Here is a 21,087-nt window from a genome sequence, read left to right as displayed (position 1 = left end):
AGCACTATAATATATAATGAACAGAAAAATAATTGCTTTTGTGTTAATGTCAAGATTTTCAGCATTAGACCAGTGTTTTGTACTTACTGGCTTTGAACATTTAAAAACAAAAGGGCAATATTGAAGAAACTTTTTTAGGGTTTTTTTTTTTATCCTCTCCCAAGGACATTTTTTTGTTTTTTGTTCAGATAGAGTCGGATGGGGAGAGAGGGAGAGAGAGGGAGGGAGAGAGAAACATCGATGTGAAAGGGACACATCGAGTGGCTGCCACCCGCATGACCCAATCAGGGCCGGGGACAAACTGCAACCGCGGTACGTGCCCTTAGCGGTAACTGAACCTGGGTCTCTCTGGACCGCAGGCCGACGCTCAAACTGCTGAGCCAAACCGGCCAGGGCTTAGTTTTTAATAAGGATCATATTCTGACATTTAAGCAAAATTCTGCAGCTTGATTTTAATTATTTCCATATAAATTTTGAGCAAAATTATATGCTTATTTAAAGCTACCAATATAATATAGGTCACTGTAAGAGACTGAATTATTTTTTGATTCTCATCTCTCACCCCTTTTCCATCCTTCATTGTTCTCCTCTTTCCAACAGTCCCAGTATTAAGGTGCTTACAGGCCAGGCAAGAGCCAGATGTGGCAAGTAGTTATATTGCTTGTTTTACCACTGTGTTGCAAAGTGGTATATTGATATCAACAGTATAGTACAGTGGTCAAAGGCATTTAAATCTCAGCTTTGCCACTGACTGGCTGTGACACTCAACCTCTCAAAGTCTTTCCTCTTCTGCTAAGAAGTACTGTTATATCCATTTGCCTCTTAGGATTGATATGAGTATTTTAAAAAATTAATAGTGCTTAGACCAGTTTATGGTATTTAAATAAGCACCTCAGTGAAGGTTTATTTTTGTTTTTATTGGTAAGTGTTGTGATACAGAACTGGGTCAGGACCAAGGTGGGAGTTTTTCTAACTTTCTGCCTAGACATAATGTTTTAAATTAGTCTTTAAGGATTTTAAAGAGCATTTTACATGGCACAAGGTTAATGACATTTTATTTTGAGAGCTAGATATACAAGAGGTATGGGGAAATGTAATGTAAGAGCACAAAATATGAGATGTTGGAGAGCTACAAGTAGGTCAGTTTATTCTTTCTCACCAAATTGTTTTGAGGAACAAATAAGATGAGACCCCTGAAACTACTTTGTAAGCTATTAAGCATGTACAAAAATGCAATTTTTTTTTTTTTTGCATTCATTCGCATTACCTGGGCAAGTAACAAGTGAATAATGGAGCCTAAAACAGGGAAATTGACTCTGTAAGAAAACATGTTGCAAGAACAATTGGTAAAAAAATCAAAAGAGGACTAGACATTTACAAGGAAAGAATTTTACTTACCCAAATGATAATTATGTTATGGGTTAGGCTTAACATTCATTTTATAATTTAAACTTGAATAGGATATATTTTGGAAAGCACAATTTGACTCGTTGAGGATCTAAATTGTGTTGTGAAAAATTTATTGGACTTAAAATCATAATATGTGACTCTTCCACTTGGCCAAGTCATATTGGGCTCTTTCAACTGTAGCTTCCTTGCCTGTAGAATGGGGATATAATAATATCTATCTCATATTGTATTGTAAGAACTAATATGGAGAAGTGTATATGCTATTATTATTTCCTTTAATGGATTCTACTGTACTTTAAAAAAAATCAATCTTCAAAAACCATGTATTCACTGTATTGTTTTGCTTCAGATTCTATGGGAAAACCATAATAAGAATGAACAGTTTTTAGTGTTAAATATATTTAGCCTTTTTTTGCATGTAAAAACTATACAGTGTAAGTGGATTAGGTTCTTACAAAAGAACGTGGTTTAGGTTCTTTTAAAGAAAATGTAATTATCCCACCTAAGAAATAAAGCAGGTAGATTTTGATTAATTTTTTTAGGACAAGTGAATTTTAAACAATCGACAGTTGTTACATATTTTTGCTTCTTAAAGAATGAAGATGTCTGAGGGGTCCTTTATTTATAGAACTGGTGGGATTTCTTGGTCACTTTATAAGTAAGCCCGTGGGGAAGAAGAATAACTTATTACAAGCCTTAATTTTTGTAGCATGTTTTAAAATTATATCTTGCTCAAGTTCTAAGTATTTGTGAGCATGGTTGCATTCATGAAATTTAATAATTTAGAATTTTCTATAAAATGATCCAACACATTTATAGATCAATGAATAGATTTAACAGCCTACAAATTCTAAAATAAATGTTATTTTCTTAAAAAAGAAAATGTAAAATTATGTCAAGAAAGATTTGCAGTTACTAGTAACACACAGAAATGTTTATGAAAAGGATTTTTCTAACATATAGTTTGACTTAAAAGTATTATTTTTTCCTCTAGTTTTTGGCTTCCCTACCTCTTATTTCTATTTCTGTTGATTGGTCAAGGCACACATCTTTTGGCTAATATTGTTGCGAGTTTCTGGTTGCTCTTCTTACTGTTAAGGTTTTTCCCACCTTGTCTCATATATGTATATGCTTCTGTCATCTTTTTGGACACTGCTTTTTTCTACAGTATATTCCTCCTTGATAATTTGCATTAATGCACTTCTTCTTAGATAAGTTACTGCTGTATTTCCCTCTTTGGTGCCTAGATTTATACTCCCCTTGAGGTAATCGTGTTTACTGTTTCCCCACATGCAACTTGTTTTGTCTGTCCATTCTGTCTTTTTATATGTTTATGTCTTTTTGTATAGAGCAGACGGCATGAGTCATGTGTATCTATTACTAACTTCTCTCACCACTTTACCAAGCTCACACTTTATTTTTTTGGTGATCGGAACTTACTAGTTAGCTTCACCTTACTGTGCTTATTTTATTTTTAAAAAAATTATGCACTTAAGAAACTTGACACAAGTTTTGTAGTAATCTGTATTTGCTTGCACATTGCTTTAACTTTCTTAGAAAAGTATTTTTTTAAATGTGCGTGTTTCATTTAGATTATAGTCATATAGATTAAAGGCCAGAGGCTTTGATTGTCCCCTATGATTTCTGTATTATTTTCTTCTAGCACACTGAATATAAAAACTGAGTAAAATAAATGTCTAGGGATCGACTCTCCAGGTGCTTATAGTGGCTTCTTATTGTGGCTCTTTCTTACACAGTTGAGTCAAAATTCTAATTCATATTTCATGTGTAAGTGTGTTGACTTAAAATATTCAATATTGTTAACAACTCCACTGACACCAGACTTTGACATTTGATTAGTGTTGTTATTCGTATTTTTTTTTTTTTTTTTTTATCCTCACCCGAGGATATTTTTCCATTTTTTGTACAGATAGAGTGGGAGGGAGAGAGAGGAAGGGAGAGACAGACAGAAACATCGACGTGAAGGGACACATCAAGTGGCTGCCACCCTCACGACCAACCAGGGCCGGGGACAAACTGCAACCGAAGTACGTGCCCTTAGCGGGAACCGAACCCGGGTCTCGCCAGACCGCAGGCCAACGCTCTAACCGCTGAGCCAAACTGGCCAGGGCTGTTATTCGTATTTTTGATTGGTGGTATCATTTTTATAGTTTATACTTGATAGTATTAAATGAAATAACAAAATATAAAGCAGGTGATATTTTTATATCACTATTTTAATATATTTAGAAATCTGAATTGGTCTTAAACTCCTGATTCTTAAAAAATGGTTCTTATCAAGAAGAACAAAAATAAGGAATGAGTAAATCAGGCATACTAGAGCAATGAATGGTAGTATTATGCTGATAAAACACTTATCAACTATGAAACTGCAAAGCCAGAACTCAGAATTTCTATAGTATATTGTTATTCAAGATACTTTTGATGCTAGAAGGGTAGTTTTATTATTATTATTATTATTTTTATTTTTTTTCCATTTTTTGTTCAGATAGAGTGGGAGGGAGAGACAGGAAGAGAGAGAGAGAGAAACATCGACGTGAAAGGGACACATCAAGTGGTTGCCACCCACACGACCAACTAGGGTCGGGGACAAACTGCAACCGAGGTATGTGCCCTTAGCGGGAACCGAACCTGGGTCTCTCTGGACCGCAGACCGACGCTCTGACTGCTGAGCCAAACTGTCCAGGGCTTATTTGTTAACTCAAATATAAACTTACCCTAACCAATCTAGTAGATTTTAGGGTTTTTATTTTATGTCAAAATTTTGTTGATAATTCTTAAATTATATTAAAGGGTTTAGTAAAGTGGACCTATAGTAAAATCATGTTACTATGTAATAATTTAATTCTTCTTAATTAGAATATTTTTTCTGTTTTTGTATTGTAATATTGACTAAAATATTTACTAGGAGATGATACAGCTGTATAAATTATTTGAATAATTAGAATAATTAAAAATATTAGAAAAGGAAATAAATCATTGACTTGATATTTCAGACCTTGACTGAAAAATTGCTGAAGAAAGAACTCGACTATACTCAGCTAGAAGAGAAACATAATGAGGAATGTGTGAGTAAAAAGAATATACAAGCAAGCCTTCATCAAAAAGACCTAGATTGTCAACAGCTTCAGTCAAGATTATCTGCATCGGAAACCTCATTGCAGAGAATACAGGCAGAATTAGGCGAAAAGGGAGAAGCTACTCAAAAACTCAAAGAAGAATTATCAGAAGTAGAGACTAAGTACCAGCACCTTAAGGCAGAGTTTAAACAGCTCCAACAACAGAGAGAAGAGAAAGAGCAGCATGGGTTGCAACTACAAAGTGAAATTAATCAGGTAAGAGATGTGACTTGTGTTTATTGCAATACCTCCTATGGTTTCTTCTTAATGCCCGATGGTTATTTGATCATAATATAGTTCATTAAAAAATTCTCATTTTAAAAAATTAACTTTTAATTTTCACAACTGTACTATTGTGTCAGATCTCATTTCCTTTCATTTTAATTTCCTTTAAAAGGAGGAAAAAATGATATTATCTATCATATAGTAATGTTGTGACGTGTTTATGACTTAATACATATAATTGCTTAGGATGGTACCTGGCTCATGGTAGGTACTCTCAGCAGGTATTAGCTTTTGTAATTAATTCAAATTGTTGACCATTCTTTAATTTAAAATATTTTTTTCTCACTAAAATTTTAAAATATAATTATTTTTACACCAATAATATAAAACTTAGATATTTTAAAAGAAGAAAACGTATTAGTCCTAACAGCTATTTCTTATAAATAATGTCTGTCAGATGAAGTTTAATACAAGTTTTGACTTTGCCATTAACTTAATTTTTAAATTATGTATTCTAGTTATTTCTTATAGATAATATTAAAAGTTGATTGAAAAATGGAAATTTTGGGGGGAACAAAGTCCTCAGCCAGTTTTTTGCTGATGTTCATTTTCACTTAAATGGTAGTGATACTTGTTTTGTGGCATCAATTTTTCTGTCTTCTTGGCTTGAGATATTCTTCCTATTCTTCTTCTACTTGGTAAATAATACTTATTTCACTTGTTACTTTTCTAAAAATCTGTTTCTGAACAATGCCACTTCTAAGCTCCCCCAAAAGATGGCTTAAACGTGTACATATCTTGATTGTTTTACTCGCCACAGTATTGTTATATTACCATACGTTTTTCTTCACTAGACTCTGAACTCTTTGGGTACAAAGACCATGTCTTACTCATTTTTTTTATCTTCACTACCTGGCACATTGCTTGTTTATCAGCACATGTTTTAGTGAATAAATAAATATAGGCATTCATAATGGAAAGAAACAGAGGCTTGGGAATATCAGTGAATAACTTAAAAATAGCTTAGATATTTGACTTTCATTTCAGATAAACTAATTGGGCATTTATGGTTTCTAAAAGATGCCATGCCTTATTGTTAGGAGATACAGAAATGGAAAAGGATACATTACCTACTATAAATAAGTATGTAAACGTCATCGAGGATAAGGCTAGTACTATCATTTACTAAAGAACATGAGAATTATAATAAAATTATCGCATATGCTGTGAGAATTTGGGGGAGTTCCTCTCCTGTTTCCCTCCCCCCCTAGTATTTCATATTATGTAATTATTTAGTCCAGTTATGTGGTCAGAACAAGCTTTGTATAAGAGAGAAGTGGTGCTTGAAATTGTGAGCAGTGGATAGGTTTTGGCCAGTAGAGTTCAAAGGCAGGAGGGGCTTCCTGGCAGAAGGATTAGTGAGAGTCAACTAGTGGCAGGAAAGTATTGTAAGAACCAGGAAGGGGCACTGATTTGCTCTTAGAATAAGATATGTGTAATTGGAGTTGGACTATTGTGGAAGAGTATTTGGGACTTATATGTAGGGTCTGGAAAAGCAGGCTGAGAAATTTGGGCTTTATTTGGTTGTCAGTATATGGAAGGGCATTAGGAATTTTTGAGAACCTAATCAAGCATATTTTTATACGAAGACTTGAGTATGTGATTATTGGGCTTGATCACAGTTCTGTACAAAATAAAGAGGTCATATTGAAGACCTTGAAGTGATACCATTTATCTTCTTTCTTTCAGCATGCTGTCTGGATTCTACCATCAAAGTATGTTTCAAATCTGTCCACTTCTTTTCATCTACACTGCTACCACCCTTAACCTAAGTCTCCATCATGCTGACCTGGGCTACTGTACTAGCCTTCTTACAAGTTTTTCTTCTTCTAGTGACCTTGATCTGTTCTCCACACTGAAGCCAGAGACATCTTTTTAAAACATGAAGGATACCACTATTCTTCTGCTTAACCCTGCTATTTGCATTACACTTTGAATTGAAACCAAATGTCTTAATTTGGTATGTAAGCCTCTGAATGTAGTATGGCCCACACCGTGTCTTCAAATGTATCTCCTACCACCGTGAAGCCATGCTGGTCTTCTTTCCGTTCCTCAGACACACCAGCACTTAAAGTGCTTTCCTGCCTTAGGTCCTCTGCCTGTGTTTTCTTCTTAGTGTGCTCTTGACTGCAGTTCTTCACAAGGCTGGCTCAAGTGTCATTTTCCAAATAAAGCCTTCTGGGACTATCCTATTTGAATAGGTTGTTTCCCATATAGTGTGACCTCTTCTTTATTTCAGCAAGCTTCTTCTTTCTTATTCTTTATAACACTTTATGTTGTATATTAGTTTTTTGTTTACTTCTATGTTGTCTACAATTCCCATTGGACTCTGAGCTTCTTAATGTGAGGAATTCATTTTATTCTGTACTCTATCCACCTCTATACTTAAAGCTTTCAGTAACTATTTGTTGGAAGAACGGAAGTGAACCTCACCTTAAACATTTTTTTCAATATCCTTAAAGTGTATAGGCATGAACTGGGTTTGTTTTGCTCTCCACTGTATCATATTCAGCATTCATTTCAGTGCTGACAAAATTAGTTGGCAATTGTCAACAAAGAAACAAAGTAACCTATATTCTTCATATTTGTGTTTATGAACACTTCTAAAATAGCCACAGATGTGCAGATAATGATTTGTTACTTAATTAAGAGATTAGATGTCATCAATTTTACTTTTAAAAATGATCACACATGCCATCTTGAATAGCATAGTGGTTTATCTGTGGATTTAAGAACCAACTGCGCAAGTTCTAGTTCTGTAGCCCACAAATTGTGTGATCTCAGGCAAGTTATTTAATTTGTACTTCATTTTGCTCATCTATAATATGAGGATAATAATGGAACTGTCTTTATAGGGTTATCATAAAGATTAAATTAGTTACTACTTGTGAAGCTTGTAAAATAGGGCTTGGCACATAGTAAGCATTATTAGAAATATAACAAATAAAGAATTATGTGTAGCCCTGGCTGGTTTGGCTCAGTAGTTAGAGCATCAGCTTGTGAACTAAAGGGTTGTGGGTGCGATTCCCAGTCAGGGGCATGTACCTGGGTTGCACGTTTGATCCCTGGCCCTGTTCGGGGTTGTGCAGGAGGTGACCAATCAATGTGTCTCACATTAGTGTTTCTTTCTCTCTTCCACTTTATCTAAAAATCAATGGAAAAATATTCTCATGTGAGGATTAACAACAACAAAATGATGTAAATTTACAAAAGTGAATTTACTAAAGAACATATACATATATGTATATATCTCAAAATGGGGCTTTAAGGTGGGCCAGTCTATTAATAATTTCAGTGTGTATATTTTTACTTTTTTTTTTTCTTTATTGATTTGAGAGAGAGAAAGGGAGAGGGAGAAAGAGAGATATAAACGATAGAGATAGAGATTGATGAGAGAGTACATTGATTGGCCGCTTCCTGCATGCCCCCCACTGGGGTTGGGCCCACAACCTGGGCATGTGCCCTGACTGGGAATCGAACCGGTGACCTCTTGGTGCATGGGTCGATGCTCAGCCACTGAACTGCACCACCAGACTATTATTTTTACTTTATAAAAAATATTTTTTAGCCCTGGCTGGTTTGGTTCAGTGGTTGGAACCTTGGCCTGTGGACCACAGAGTCCTGGGTTTGGTTCCTGCTAGTGGCACGTACCAAAAAATATATATATGTGTGTGTGTATATATATACACACACACACACACACACACACACACACATATATATTTTAATTTTTTAGTTGATGTACAATATTATATTAGCTTCAGGTGTACAACCAAGTAATTAAACATTTATATAACTTGTTAAATGATTACCCTGATAAATCTAGTACCCCTCTGACACTATAGAAATCTCCTTTCTAATTTCTAAACAATTATGGGAAGTACTTTAACAAAAATCTAAGAATATGGCCACACATGGCCAATAACAGGGTGCAAGCGGAGACCCCCCAGGGGCCTGGCCTGTAATGAGAGGTGGGGGGAGCCCACTGTCAGCAGTGGAGAATGACATCTAGAGAAGATGGCTGCCACTCAGACCCACACAGCTGTCTGTGTGGGAGTGAAAGCTCAGGCTGCCAGACCTTCTGATACTTCCAAAGATGAAGAGACAGCTTTTTATGTGGAGTTTCTCAAGTTTTACATGTTGGTACCTTATTTAAAACAAAGCAAAAATAACAAATCCCAGCATGGGCCAAAGATACTGAGTCTATGGCAACCCCTGCTCCCAGCTGAGACATGTGGGAAATATCTGTCTTTATAGCACCCCTCATTTTATTTTTATTTTTATTTTTTTTTAATTTTTTTTTTTTATCCTCACCCGAGGACATTTTTAAATTTTTTGTTCAGGTAGAGTGGGAGGGAGAGAGAGGAACAGAGAGAGAGAGAGAAACATTGATGTGAAAGGAACACATCGAGTGGCTGCCACCCGCACAACCGACCAGGGCCGGGGACAAACTGCAACCGAGGTACGTGCCCTTAGCGGGAACCGAACCCGGGTCTCTCTGGACCGCAGGCCGATGCTCTAACTGCTGAGCCAAACCGGCCAGGGCAGCACCCCTCATTGTATTGCACTTCACAGATACTATGTTTACATCAACATTGAGGCAAGACCCTCCATCAGTAAAGCATTACAGCTCTCTGTAGTCTCAGAGAGTTAGCATCTTTAGCAATAAAGTATTTTTTAATTAAAGTATATACATTGTTTTTTTTAGACATAATACTATGGCTTACTTAATAGACTACAGTATAGTGTAAACCTGACTTTTATTTGTGTTGTGAAACCAAAAAATTCGTGTGACTGATTTTATTGCAGTGCTCTGGAACCAAACCAGCAGTAATGCTGAGGTACCTGTGTATGGATCGGTTAGAGCAGCGGTTAAGAGCATTGACTGTGGAGTTATTTGGACCTACATTTTAATCACTCACACACTTTGTGACCTTAGGTTAAGTTTAACTTCTCTAAGCCTCACTATAGTTATAAAGTAGGGTCCACAATGTAACACCCTCATTAGAGTTGTTGTGCTTAAAAGCCAGCAGCTAGTTACCATGATGATGAGCTGCTGACCAATGCCATGCTTCTGCATGAGGGCAATGAGGTCAGCTTCAGTAAGCAGCTGAGGTGGACTTGTCTCCCTGTCCATCCCCTCCACAGTGCTGGGATGAAAGCCGAGCCTCTCTCATAGACAGGGAGAAGCATTAATGAAGTCATTCCGCCATGGTACTCAGGCAAAAGACAACTTCCAGTTCAAAGAACATGTCCCGGTCCATGCAATGACTCTAGGGTTGGGAACACGACTGTCATCCCCTTCTTCTTGAGGCTTATGAGGTCAGACATGGATTTCAACCTCTGACTTCACCTATGATTTATTACTTGTCACTCTAGTGATTATATGGGTATACATCCAGATAGTTTTTGACCAGAATCACCAGACTATGGGCCACAAAGCGTTCTTGAGAGATGTCAATCTCCATGACAGTCTCCTGCCTCTGAGCATCCTGGGAGCAGCAAGCTAGGAAATGGTAAATGATATACTCATACAGACTCTGTTCATATCCCATGAAGTCTTTCAGGGAAGCCAGACAGAAGATTGTGAAATAGGAGAATTTTGACATTGACATCTCTTTTCTGCAAGCTGCTGGTGTATTTGGTGGGGTGGATGGGAGGGTGAGCTTGGTCAAACTTGTTTCTTTTGCATGGGGTGGGGCAGTCTGCTCTAGAATGCTCTGGGCAAAGAATCCCCAGTATAGATCTGGGGTCTGCTTCTCCATCAGTGCTGTCGGATTTAAGTCTCTGGGGAAAATGTTTGTTTTAGTTCTAAGATAACTGATGTACCCTTGAGTGTAGAGCTTTTGGGCAATTCTCATGGTTTCTTCAGCATTTATTCTCAACTGTTGTGAAGCCAGCTTTCAAGCTCCTCAGTGTCCACAGCTTGAAGCCTCCACTTGCTTTTTGTCTTAGAACTGACCTCCACCACAGTCGTCCGGAGATCTTCCATGTCCAGCTGATAAGAGGACAAGACAAGCCTGCAGTTAAAGAGAAGATGCCTTTTCCTACTCAATTCTACGATGCCACCTTTGTGGTCATGAGTTACTTTAATTTTGTGGAAGATTCTGGCACAGAAGGCTGATTGACTTTAAACCTCTCCACCACAAACTCCAGTGTTGGGAACTGGCAGCTACCATAACTGATCAGCTGATCTGCCAGCCCCTCGAAAAAAATCTTCTGAGGCCTCATGTCTGGATCCTAGTGAAGGAAGCTCAGATCCTAAGGTCTGGCTTTTGTCTCATGTCCACAGCATCACTCATTCTCTGATTGAGCATGGTCAGGTTTTCATAGGCTATCCTGATGGCTTGGGGGTGATCTTAGAGAAACAGGTTCTCAACACCTGAAGACTGGGCGTCACAGCCTTACACACGTGGATAATCCCAAACCCGGTATTTTCACCTTCTTTATCACAGTCCAGATCACCAGGGCCAGACACTGCCAACTCTCTTGTTCTAGAGTTTTCTTGATGTCTACAAAGTTCTCTGGGCAATACTTTTCAATTTCTGCTCCAAAGAGGACAAGGGGATTTCAGTTCTGCCATTAATGAAACTATATCTGGAAATCATGAGCCAACAAATGTCCAGAAACCAAAGTGATTAGCATGGTAACATTCTGGCCATTCAGATGATAATCAAATGTATAGATCTTGTTGAATTTAGAAAGTTCTTCCCTCCACTTCATGCAATCCTTATACAGCAGGTTCGCAGTTCCCGTGGCCACCTTGTTTTCTCAGCCACACAGAGACTCTCTGCTGGCCTGGGAAGGCCTCCTCCATGGGAGAGGCCTCTGGACAGATGCAGATATTAGAGCGCACATTGGGTGCCAGGGAAGATCGCCCTGGGTGCCCACGCATGCTGAGGAACTCAGGGTGAGGGCCACCTCCTGCTCACCCTAAGGGAACTAGAGTTTCCCGGAGCTGCCAGCGCTGCGGTCACATTCCAGTCTCCTCCCACAAGCCCACTTGGGAGCTGCGCCACTTCGCCTTCTAATTTTACTTTTAACCTCATTTTCTTTAACATATTTACTCTAAAATGGTATAGTATCATTGTGTAAGTGATTTTGGCCTGCTGCCACTCTTGGGCAGCTTCGACTTGAGATGCATTTCTTTATTTAAGTTTAGGAATTTATCAAGAATCATACAGTAATGAATGACAAAATTATTAAAAATGCATATCTTTTTTCTCACCCCCATTAGATATTTTAGAGCAATAGTTAACTTTAATTCAATGGTTCTCAACTCTGCACATCAGAATCACCTGGGGATATTTAAAAATTACCAGTATCAAAGCCTCACCCTTGATCCAATTAAATATCTCTGGCATATGCCTGGACATTGATATATTTAAACATTTCCCTTGTGATTGTACTGGGCAGTTGAGATGGAAAACTCCTGCTTTTTGTTTATTTATTTAGTGGTATGTGCCTCTAGCGGGAACCGAACCCAGGACTCTCTGGTCCACAAGCCGACACTCAACCGCTGAGCCAAGCTGGCCAGGGCGAAAACTCCTGCTTTTTAAAGTTTTACTTTTTGGCAAGTGATTTCTGAACTCTTCTGAATCTAAATATCATAAGTCTAAATTTCTAGGGAATAAATCTGATTATCTGTGTATTAACAAAAATAACAGGAGATTCTTATTGAGCAAGTTTAGGAACTAGATATGAGTGATGCCTGTTTGTAAGAGATAGAGCACTTAGATGCTGGAAATATGAGTTTACTTTGAAGGCCACCTTTGCTTTTACCTATCCGGATGGGGCTGAGTTCTTTTACTGAGAAGGAGAAAGTTTAGGTAGTTATTATCGTGCTAACTCACTGCATTTTAAGATGAAGAATAAAGAAGATTCCAAGATAGTGACAGATGAAGAAGCTGCACTGATCATCTCCTAGAATCAAACTGAAATTACAACTATAATATAGAAAAATCATTCTGAATAACCAACTGAGGACCAGCTAAAGAGAACCCTTATAACCAAGGATGTAAAGAGGGGTCCACAGCAAGACTGGCAGGAAGTGCGAGGCACAAGAGGGCTGGCTGGGCTCCCACAGGCAGCAGCTAAAGTTCCAGAGGGATAGCTCAGCTGTAGGAGTCTCCCTGACAAGTCTGGGGTCTAAACCCCAAACTGGACTCCCCAGCCCAGAATAACAGAACCAGGAAAAGTACCCACATAACATCTGGCTGTGAAAAACATTGGAGGTTCTGCCTGGCAGGGAGAGATGGCTAGAAACACAGACACTCTCTTAAAGGGCCAGTGCACTAAGTTTTGTTTGCAGTTACTCACCTCGGGCTCTAGCAGAAAGCAGAGTGGATTAGAGCCATGTGAGGGGAGGCTGGGGTTGGTGGCCCTGAGGATTGAGCTGGGAAGACAGTCGCCAGGACCCCTATGCTGAGTAATTTTCCCATCCTGCAGAAGCCATCTTTCTCAGGCAGAACTTGCCATCCAGGCAGCTTTAGCCTGGGGAGAAGCAGTTGCCCCACCCATTGGAAACCCTCTTGCCCACCCTGTGGAGTTTACACCCTGTTATAGACTACAGCCTGAGGGTCATTAAGTGACTGAGACTAACAGTCAGACTGTAGGCAGAGGTGGTTCTCTGGGTGCTTTGAGTATTTGCCCGACCTGCTCCTGGACCCAGGGCTAATAAAAGCAGAACTAGTTGTGCAGCTTGGGCCTATCCACATGCACCCTGCCCCAGCAAATGGAACAACAAACTGTGGATCTCTAGCTCCAGACAGGGTACTTAGGGCCAGTCATAAACAATGTCTCAGTGTCTGACATTAGCTGTACCAGAGACCCTCTGAAGAAGCCCCAAACCAATAAACCCAGTGGCTAGCTTCAGGCAATGACAGAGCAGGATCCAATAAGCTTTGTAAGCAGTATTTTCACAGGGAGATATTGGCAGGCTCCAAACCCTGTTGAGGCAAATTCTGCTTCATGTGAAAAGCACCTGCATAGCAGTCTGCATGCTGTGTTGGGTATTGAGCCTTTCTGTCAGCCAGCCTGATTGTCAAGCCCATGCATGAATGCACCAATAGCAGTTAAGACTCAATTTCAACAGGAGGGCACACACAACATGCACAAGGGACATTATTAGAGTGCCCAGGTCTGGTGATCAGGGAGTCCATGCCATTGCATCTCACAGGTCACCTTCTACATAGGGCCACCTTACAAAAACTGGGAGTGCTAGCAGATCTACCTAATACAGAGAAACAAACCAAACAGGCAGCCAAAATGGGGAGAAAAAGAAACAATCCCCAAATGAAAGAACAAGAGAATTCTCCAGAAGAGCGGAATGAAATGGAGATAAGCAATTTATCAGATATAGTGTTCAGAGTAATGATTATAAGGATGCTCACCAGCATGCAAATATAGAAACTATGAAAAACAACCAGTCAGAAATAAAGAATGACATAGCAGAAATAAAGAATAAATTATATGGAATAAATAGCAGATTAGAAGAAGCCAAGGATTGGATTAGTGAATTAGAAGGCAGGCTAGCAAAAATCACTCAATCAGAGAAGCAAAAAGTAAAAAAAAAAAAAAAAATTAAAAAACTTGACAACAGTTTAAGGGCACTGTGAGATAATATGAAATGTAACAATATCCACATCACAGGAGTACCAAAAGGAGAAAAAAGTGAACATGGGATAGAGAGCCTGTTTGAAGCAATAATGGCAGAAAATATTCCTAATCTGGTGAAGAAAAAAGTCACACAAGCTCAGAAAACACAGAGTCCCAAGCAAGAAGAACCCAAAGAGGCCCATGCCAAGACACATCATAATTAAAATGCAAAAAATTAAAGCCAAGGAGAGAATCTTAAAGGCAGCAAGAGAAAAGCAATTTGTTACCTACAAAGGAGCTCCCATAAGGCTGTCAGATCATTCTCAACTGAAACACTACAGGCCACAAGGGAATGGTATGAAGTATTCAAGATAATGCAAAGCAAGGATCTGAAACCAAGACTACTCTATACAGCAAGGCTATCATTCAAAATAGAAGGTGAAATAAAGAGCTTCCCAGACAAAAAAGGTTAAAAGAATTTATTACAACCCAACCAGCATTGCAAGAAATGTTAAAGGGACTGCTGTAATAATAATAAGAGATATATATAGAAACATAAGCATAAAGAATAAGAATGGCAGTAAATAAGTACCTGTCACTAATAACCTTAATTGTAAATGGATTAAATGCTCCACTCAAAAGACATAGGGAATCCCTGGCTGGTGTTGCTCAGTGGTTAGCGTGATGGCCTGCACACTGAAGGGTCATGGGTTCAAATCCTGGTCTGGGGCATGTACTTGGGTTTCAGGTTTGATTCCTGACCCCAGTTGGGGTGCATGTGGGAGGCAACCAATCAATGTGTGTCTCTCACATTGATGTTGCTTTCTCTCTTTCTCTCTTCCTCCCTCTTTTGCTACTTCCCTTCCACTCTCTCTAAAAATCAATGAAAAAAAAAAAATCCTCCAGTGAGGATTAACAACAAGAAAGGGACATAGGGTAGCTGAATGGGTAAGAAAATATGACCCATGTGTATTCTGTTTACAAGAGATTCACTTCAGATCAAAAGAGACTCACATAGGGAAAGGGAAGGGACAGAAAAAAATAGAAACAAACAAAAAGTAGGGGTAGCAATACCTATACCTGACAAAAATAGACATTAAAGCAAAGGTCATAAAAAGAGACAAAGAAGGTCATTACATAATACTAAAGGGATCAATTCAATAGGAGGATATAACACTGGTAAACATATATATACACCCAATATAGGAGCACCTAAATATATAAAAAAAAATTTTGGAGGACTTTAAGGGAGAGGTCAACAGCAATACCCCAGTTGGGGTGCATGTGGGAGGCAACCAATCAATGTGTGTCTCTCACATTGATGTTGCTTTCTCTCTTTCTCTCTTCCTCCCTCTTTCCCTACTTCCCCTTCCACTCTCTCTAAAAATCAATGAAAAAAAAAATCCTCCAGTGAGGATTAACAACAAGAAAAGGACATAGGGTAGCTGAATGGGTAGGGGACTTAAACATTTCACTGACTTCCAAAACAAAAAATCAACAAAGAAACAGTGACCCTAAATGACATACTAGGTCAGATGGATTTAATTGAGATTTACAGAACATTTTATTCTAAAGGTGAAGAACATACATTCTTCTCAAGTACACAAGGAACATTCTAAAAGATCACATGTTAGGACACAAAATAAATCTTTACAAGTTCAAGAAGTTTGAAATCATATCAAGCATCTTCTCAGATCACAATGGCATGAAACTAGAAATCAACCACAATAAAAACTCTCAAAAACACATTCAAACACATGGAGTCTAAATAGCATGTTATAAAACAATGAATGGGTTACCAATGAGAGCAAAGAACAAATCAATAACTTTCTGGAAAGAGATGAAAATGAACACCCATCAATCCAAAATCTATGGGACACAGCAAAAGCAGTCCTGAAAGGGAAGTTCATAGCAGTACAGGCCTACCCGAAGAAACAAGAAAAATCTCTAATAAACTATTTAACCCTACAACTTAAAGAATTAGAAAGAGAACAATAAGAAAAGCCCATTAAGTAGAAGAAAGGAAATAATAAAGATCAGAGCAGAAATAAATGACATAGAGACTAAAAAACAATACAAGAGTTCAATGAAACCAAGAGCTGGTTCTTTGAAAAGATAAACAAGATCAATGAACCTCTAGCCAGACTCATCAAAAAACAAAGAGAAAGGACCCAAATAAATAATATCAGAAACAAAAGAGATAAAGTAATTACTGACACCACAGAAATACAAAGAATTGTAAGAACATATTACAAACAACTATGTTAACAAATTAGACAACTTGGGGAAAATGGACAAATTCCTAGAATCATACAGTTTTCCAAAACTGAATCAGGAAGAATCAGAAAACTTGAATAGACCAATAAAAACTAAAGAAATTTAAGTAGTAATGAAAATAAATTCCCAGCAAGCAAAAGTCCTGGAAGAAACCATAAGCAGCAGTCTTAGACATCTCATGTAGCAGAATTTTCACTGATACTGTGCCTAGGACAAGAGAAACAAAGGAAAAATAAACAAATGGGACTACATCAAAATAAAAAGCTTCTGCAGAGAAAAATACAGTGATACCTCGGTTCTCGAACATAATTCGTTCGAGGAGGACGGTCGAGAACCGAATTGTTCGAGAACCGAAGCAATGAAACCCAATAGGAAAGCGTGACTCCACAAAGCGTGACTCTCTCTCTGCACTCACACTGATGACGCAAGCAAGGCGCGCTGGGCCGAATGAACGCCATTCGGCTCAACTCGGCTCATCTCGGAAGTTCGAGTTCCAAATATTTGTTCGGATTCCGAGACAAAAGTTTCTCGAATCTCCATTTGGTCGAAAAACCGAGGCGTTCGAGAACCGAGGTATCACTGTAAACCATCAACAAAATGAAAACGTATCTCACTGTATGGGAGAACACATTTGCCAATGATACATCTTTTAAGGGGTTAATTTCCAAAATATATAAAGAACTCACACTACTTAAGAGGAAGACATACACTCCAATTACAAAATGGACAAAGGACCTAAACAAATAGATACTTCTTCAAGAGACATATGAAAAAAATTCTCAGTCACTAATCATCAGAGAGATGCAAATTAGTATGACAATGAGGTATCATTTTACACCTACCAGAATGGCTACCATAAATAAATCAATAAATGACAAGTGCTGGTGAGGATGTGGAGAAAAGGGATCCCTAGTACACTGCTGGTAGGAATGCTGGATGATGCAGCCCCTATGGAAGATAGTATGGAATTTTCTCGAAAAATAAAAAATGAAACTGCCATTTGACCCAGTGATCCCACTGCTTGGAATATATCAGAAGACTTCTGAAACACCAATTAGAAAGAATAACATGCACCACTAACTATGTTCAGAGCAATGCTACTAGCAATAGCTAAGATGTGGAAACAGCCCAAGTGCCCATCAGTAGATGAGTGGATAAAAAAGCTATGGTATATTTATGTAATGAAAATACTATGCAGCTGTAAGAAAGAAGGATCTCTTACCATTTGAGACAGCATGGAGGGACCTGGAAAGTATTATCCTAAGTGAAATAAGCCAGTCAGAGAAAGACAAGCATTGCATGATCTCACTTATTATGTGGAATCTAATGTATAAAATAAACTGACAAACAAAATGAATCCAGAGACATGGAAGCAGGGAACAAACACACTGATAAATCTGAAAGGGAAGTGGGTGGAGTGGGAAGAGATTAAGCAAAGAAACAATATGCATATATGCATAACCCATGGACACAGACAATAGTGTGATGATGGCCTTGAGGGAGGGGTGAAAGCAGTGTAGAGGGAACCATGGCGGGGGGGAAAAGGGGGCCCATCTGTAATACTTTCAACAATAAAAGTGAAGGAGGAGGAGGAAGAGACAGATGTTAGGGTGCTGGCTAAGGACAAAGATAAAATAAATACATTGTCTTTAACTGTTATTGATTCCTGGTTTAGTTAGATGGAAGTTTGTTTTACTTTAGAAATTAACTTTTAAAAAAAATTAAGGGGCCCTGGCCGGTTTGGCTCAGCGGTTAGAGCGTTGACTTGCGGTCCAGAGAGACCCGGGTTCAGTTCCCGCTAAAGGCACCTACCTCAGTTGCAGTTTGTCCCTGGCCCTGGCTGGGTCGTGTGGGAGGCAGCCTCTCGATGTGTCCCTTTCATGTCGATGTTTCTCTCTCTCTCTTCCTCTCTCTCCTTCCCACTCTATCTGAACAAAAAATGGAAAAAAGTCCTTGGGTGAGGATAAAAAAAATAAAATAAAAATTAAGGGTATCATATACTTTGATAGCCACAGGTGGTTTCACAGCATAAGAAAATAGTGGGTGTCTACTTTTCTGATACAATTTTATTTTTTCCTTGCCAATTGTAAATTTTTATGTAGAAATATGCAGTTATAGAGCACATAAGTATAAATATAACACAGGCTATATATTCTTAAAATTTTTTCAAAATATGTTTTTATTGATTTCAGAGAGAAGAAGGGAGAAGGAGAGAGAGATGAGAGAGAAGCATTCATTGGCTGCTTCCCACACACCCCTACTGGGGACTGAGCCCACAACCCCTGACTGGGAATCAAACTGGTGACCTTCTGGTGCATGGGATGATGCTCAACCAACTGAGCCACATCAGCTGGGCAGATTCTTAATATTTTAAGATTTAACATAGTTTTGATTGAACGCAACTTGTATAGAATGTTTTTAATTTTGCTGAGCCATATACATTTATTTGGAGTTTTGAGGCTGGTATGTCAAAGCATTCTTAGTGTAGAGGCCTTTCCAAATCTCCTGCATTCTTATCTCCACGCAACTATTTTTTGTTCTTTTCTCTCAGCACTTGTGCAGTAATTATTTTGAAATCAATACAAACTTTTCTTTTTTTAATGGAACTGCCCCATCCCACCCCGCAGTTCCAAGAGAAAGTAACTGTTATTTCTGGTGGTATTAGAAAAAATAATGAATTTGAGAAAGTGATAGTTCTTACTTAGCTACAGGTCAGATTGTTCTTTTACTTTTAACTGGGTGGCAATTTTAGAGTTAGTGAATGAGGGTGCTCTAATATTTTTTTTTAAAAATTCTTTGCTCTGTTTTATTTAGAAATTATGTGCCATTTTGAGGACTTTGGTATGTTTTGGATCTCTTCAGTACCCAATGTAAGAATTCAATTGTGGTGGTTCATAATTATGGAAAACCAACAGTGATGTTTAAAACTACTGTGGACTGTGTCTGAGTGTGTCCTGAGTGTCTTCATTTTAACTTTCACTTTGTTATTTTAAGTTCTTCAAGTGATTTCAATACCTATGTCCAAACAAGACCCTTTGGCTCACTATAATTTTTATGAAAGCAAGAAAACCAGAAGCTGTGATGTTTAATCACATTTTTATGTGATTCATCATAATTTATGTGATTAAAATTTAATTGGGTCATGAAAATTACGGTATTATACTTATATTGGTGAAAAAGAAATTGTTTGGAAACTGGATGGTGGTGGTGATGGTGCATGTGTTTATATATATTTATATACCTTTTTTCCTTTTCTTTAAAGTTACATGGTAAACTTCTGGAGACTGAGCGCCAACTAGGGGAAGCTCATGGAAGGCTGAAGGAACAGAGACAGCTTTCCAGTGAGAAGTTGATGGATAAAGAACAGCAAGTGGCTGATTTACAACTCAAACTTTCTCGTTTAGAAGAACAGGTAAACTAGCATTTCACAAGCTCATGTAGGAAAATTTGTTGATAGCTTTGAGGCATCTTGAATATTGTTATGATTCATTCTTTTCAGTAAGTGATAATTATTTAGAAAAATAAAACAAATGTTGATACTGTGGGTTAGATTATTGTCCCAAAAAATTTGCATGCAATTTCTTGATCATATTAGTATATAAAACACAATGATAAAATAAATGTTAACCTGGAGAAAGAATTGTATTCTCAGGATGAGAGTCTGTTCCTAAAGAATTGTTTCTTAATTGTGATATTAAAATTCCATAAGTAATGAGATATTGCTTTTAAGGTTGATTTTATATTATTGTCTGAATTTAGTTTTCCCTTCAGACTTGAGAATTGTGAGATATAAACTAATGCCTGATATTTATGAACTATAGTTTTATGTGTTTAAGTTGTCATCTGACGGTCTACATTTTTTAAGTTGAAGGAAAAGGTAACAAGTTCCACAGAACTGCAGCATCAGTTAGAGAAAACAAAGCAACAGCATCAAGAACAACAAGCTCTTCAGCAAAGCACTACAGCAAAACTTCGAGAAGCTCAGGTAAATGTTATTTGAATTATTAGCCTTTTAATAAAAATAACCAAATCATTATTCTTTTGTTTTAGTAAATCTAGATAATGCAAAATACTTGATTATGAAGGATTTTGATAATTTTCAGTATCTGGATAATCAGAAAATCTTTTGCTTTTGATTACTGTGTTGAAAACATTTTCTCTAAATAATACATTTAAAAAATATTTATTTTAAGTAAATTTATTTATTTGAAAATATTTACTTATTAAATTTATTAATAAATGTATGTTAAACTTATTTATTTAAATAAAATGTGTATTTAAATTGTTTTTATACATAATATATTATTATTTAGTATTATTTAGTATTATAACTTAATGGTTTATTTTTCTATTACTATTGACATACAATATTATATTA

At 37.5% G+C, this 21,087-nt stretch overlaps 1 protein-coding gene across 4 annotated transcripts in view; it reads left to right on the top strand.

Moving 5' to 3' along the window:
- The window catches only part of EEA1 (early endosome antigen 1), a 135,095-nt gene that overhangs the window by 69,905 nt on the left and 44,103 nt on the right, over positions 1 to 21,087 (top strand). For all 4 annotated transcript variants that reach the window (XM_036252240.1, XM_036252239.1, XM_036252238.1 and 1 more), the window contains 3 exons: positions 4,428 to 4,766; positions 19,972 to 20,121; positions 20,575 to 20,694. In XM_036252240.1, coding sequence (XP_036108133.1) covers positions 4,428 to 4,766; positions 19,972 to 20,121; positions 20,575 to 20,694 — 609 coding nt within the window. The remainder of the gene's footprint in view (positions 1 to 4,427; positions 4,767 to 19,971; positions 20,122 to 20,574; positions 20,695 to 21,087) is intronic.

Source organism: Molossus molossus, unplaced genomic scaffold (assembly GCF_014108415.1).
Source record: "Molossus molossus isolate mMolMol1 unplaced genomic scaffold, mMolMol1.p scaffold_m16_p_10, whole genome shotgun sequence".
Taxonomy (NCBI): Eukaryota; Metazoa; Chordata; class Mammalia; order Chiroptera; family Molossidae; genus Molossus; species Molossus molossus.
This window is presented reverse-complemented; position numbering and strand designations above follow the sequence as displayed.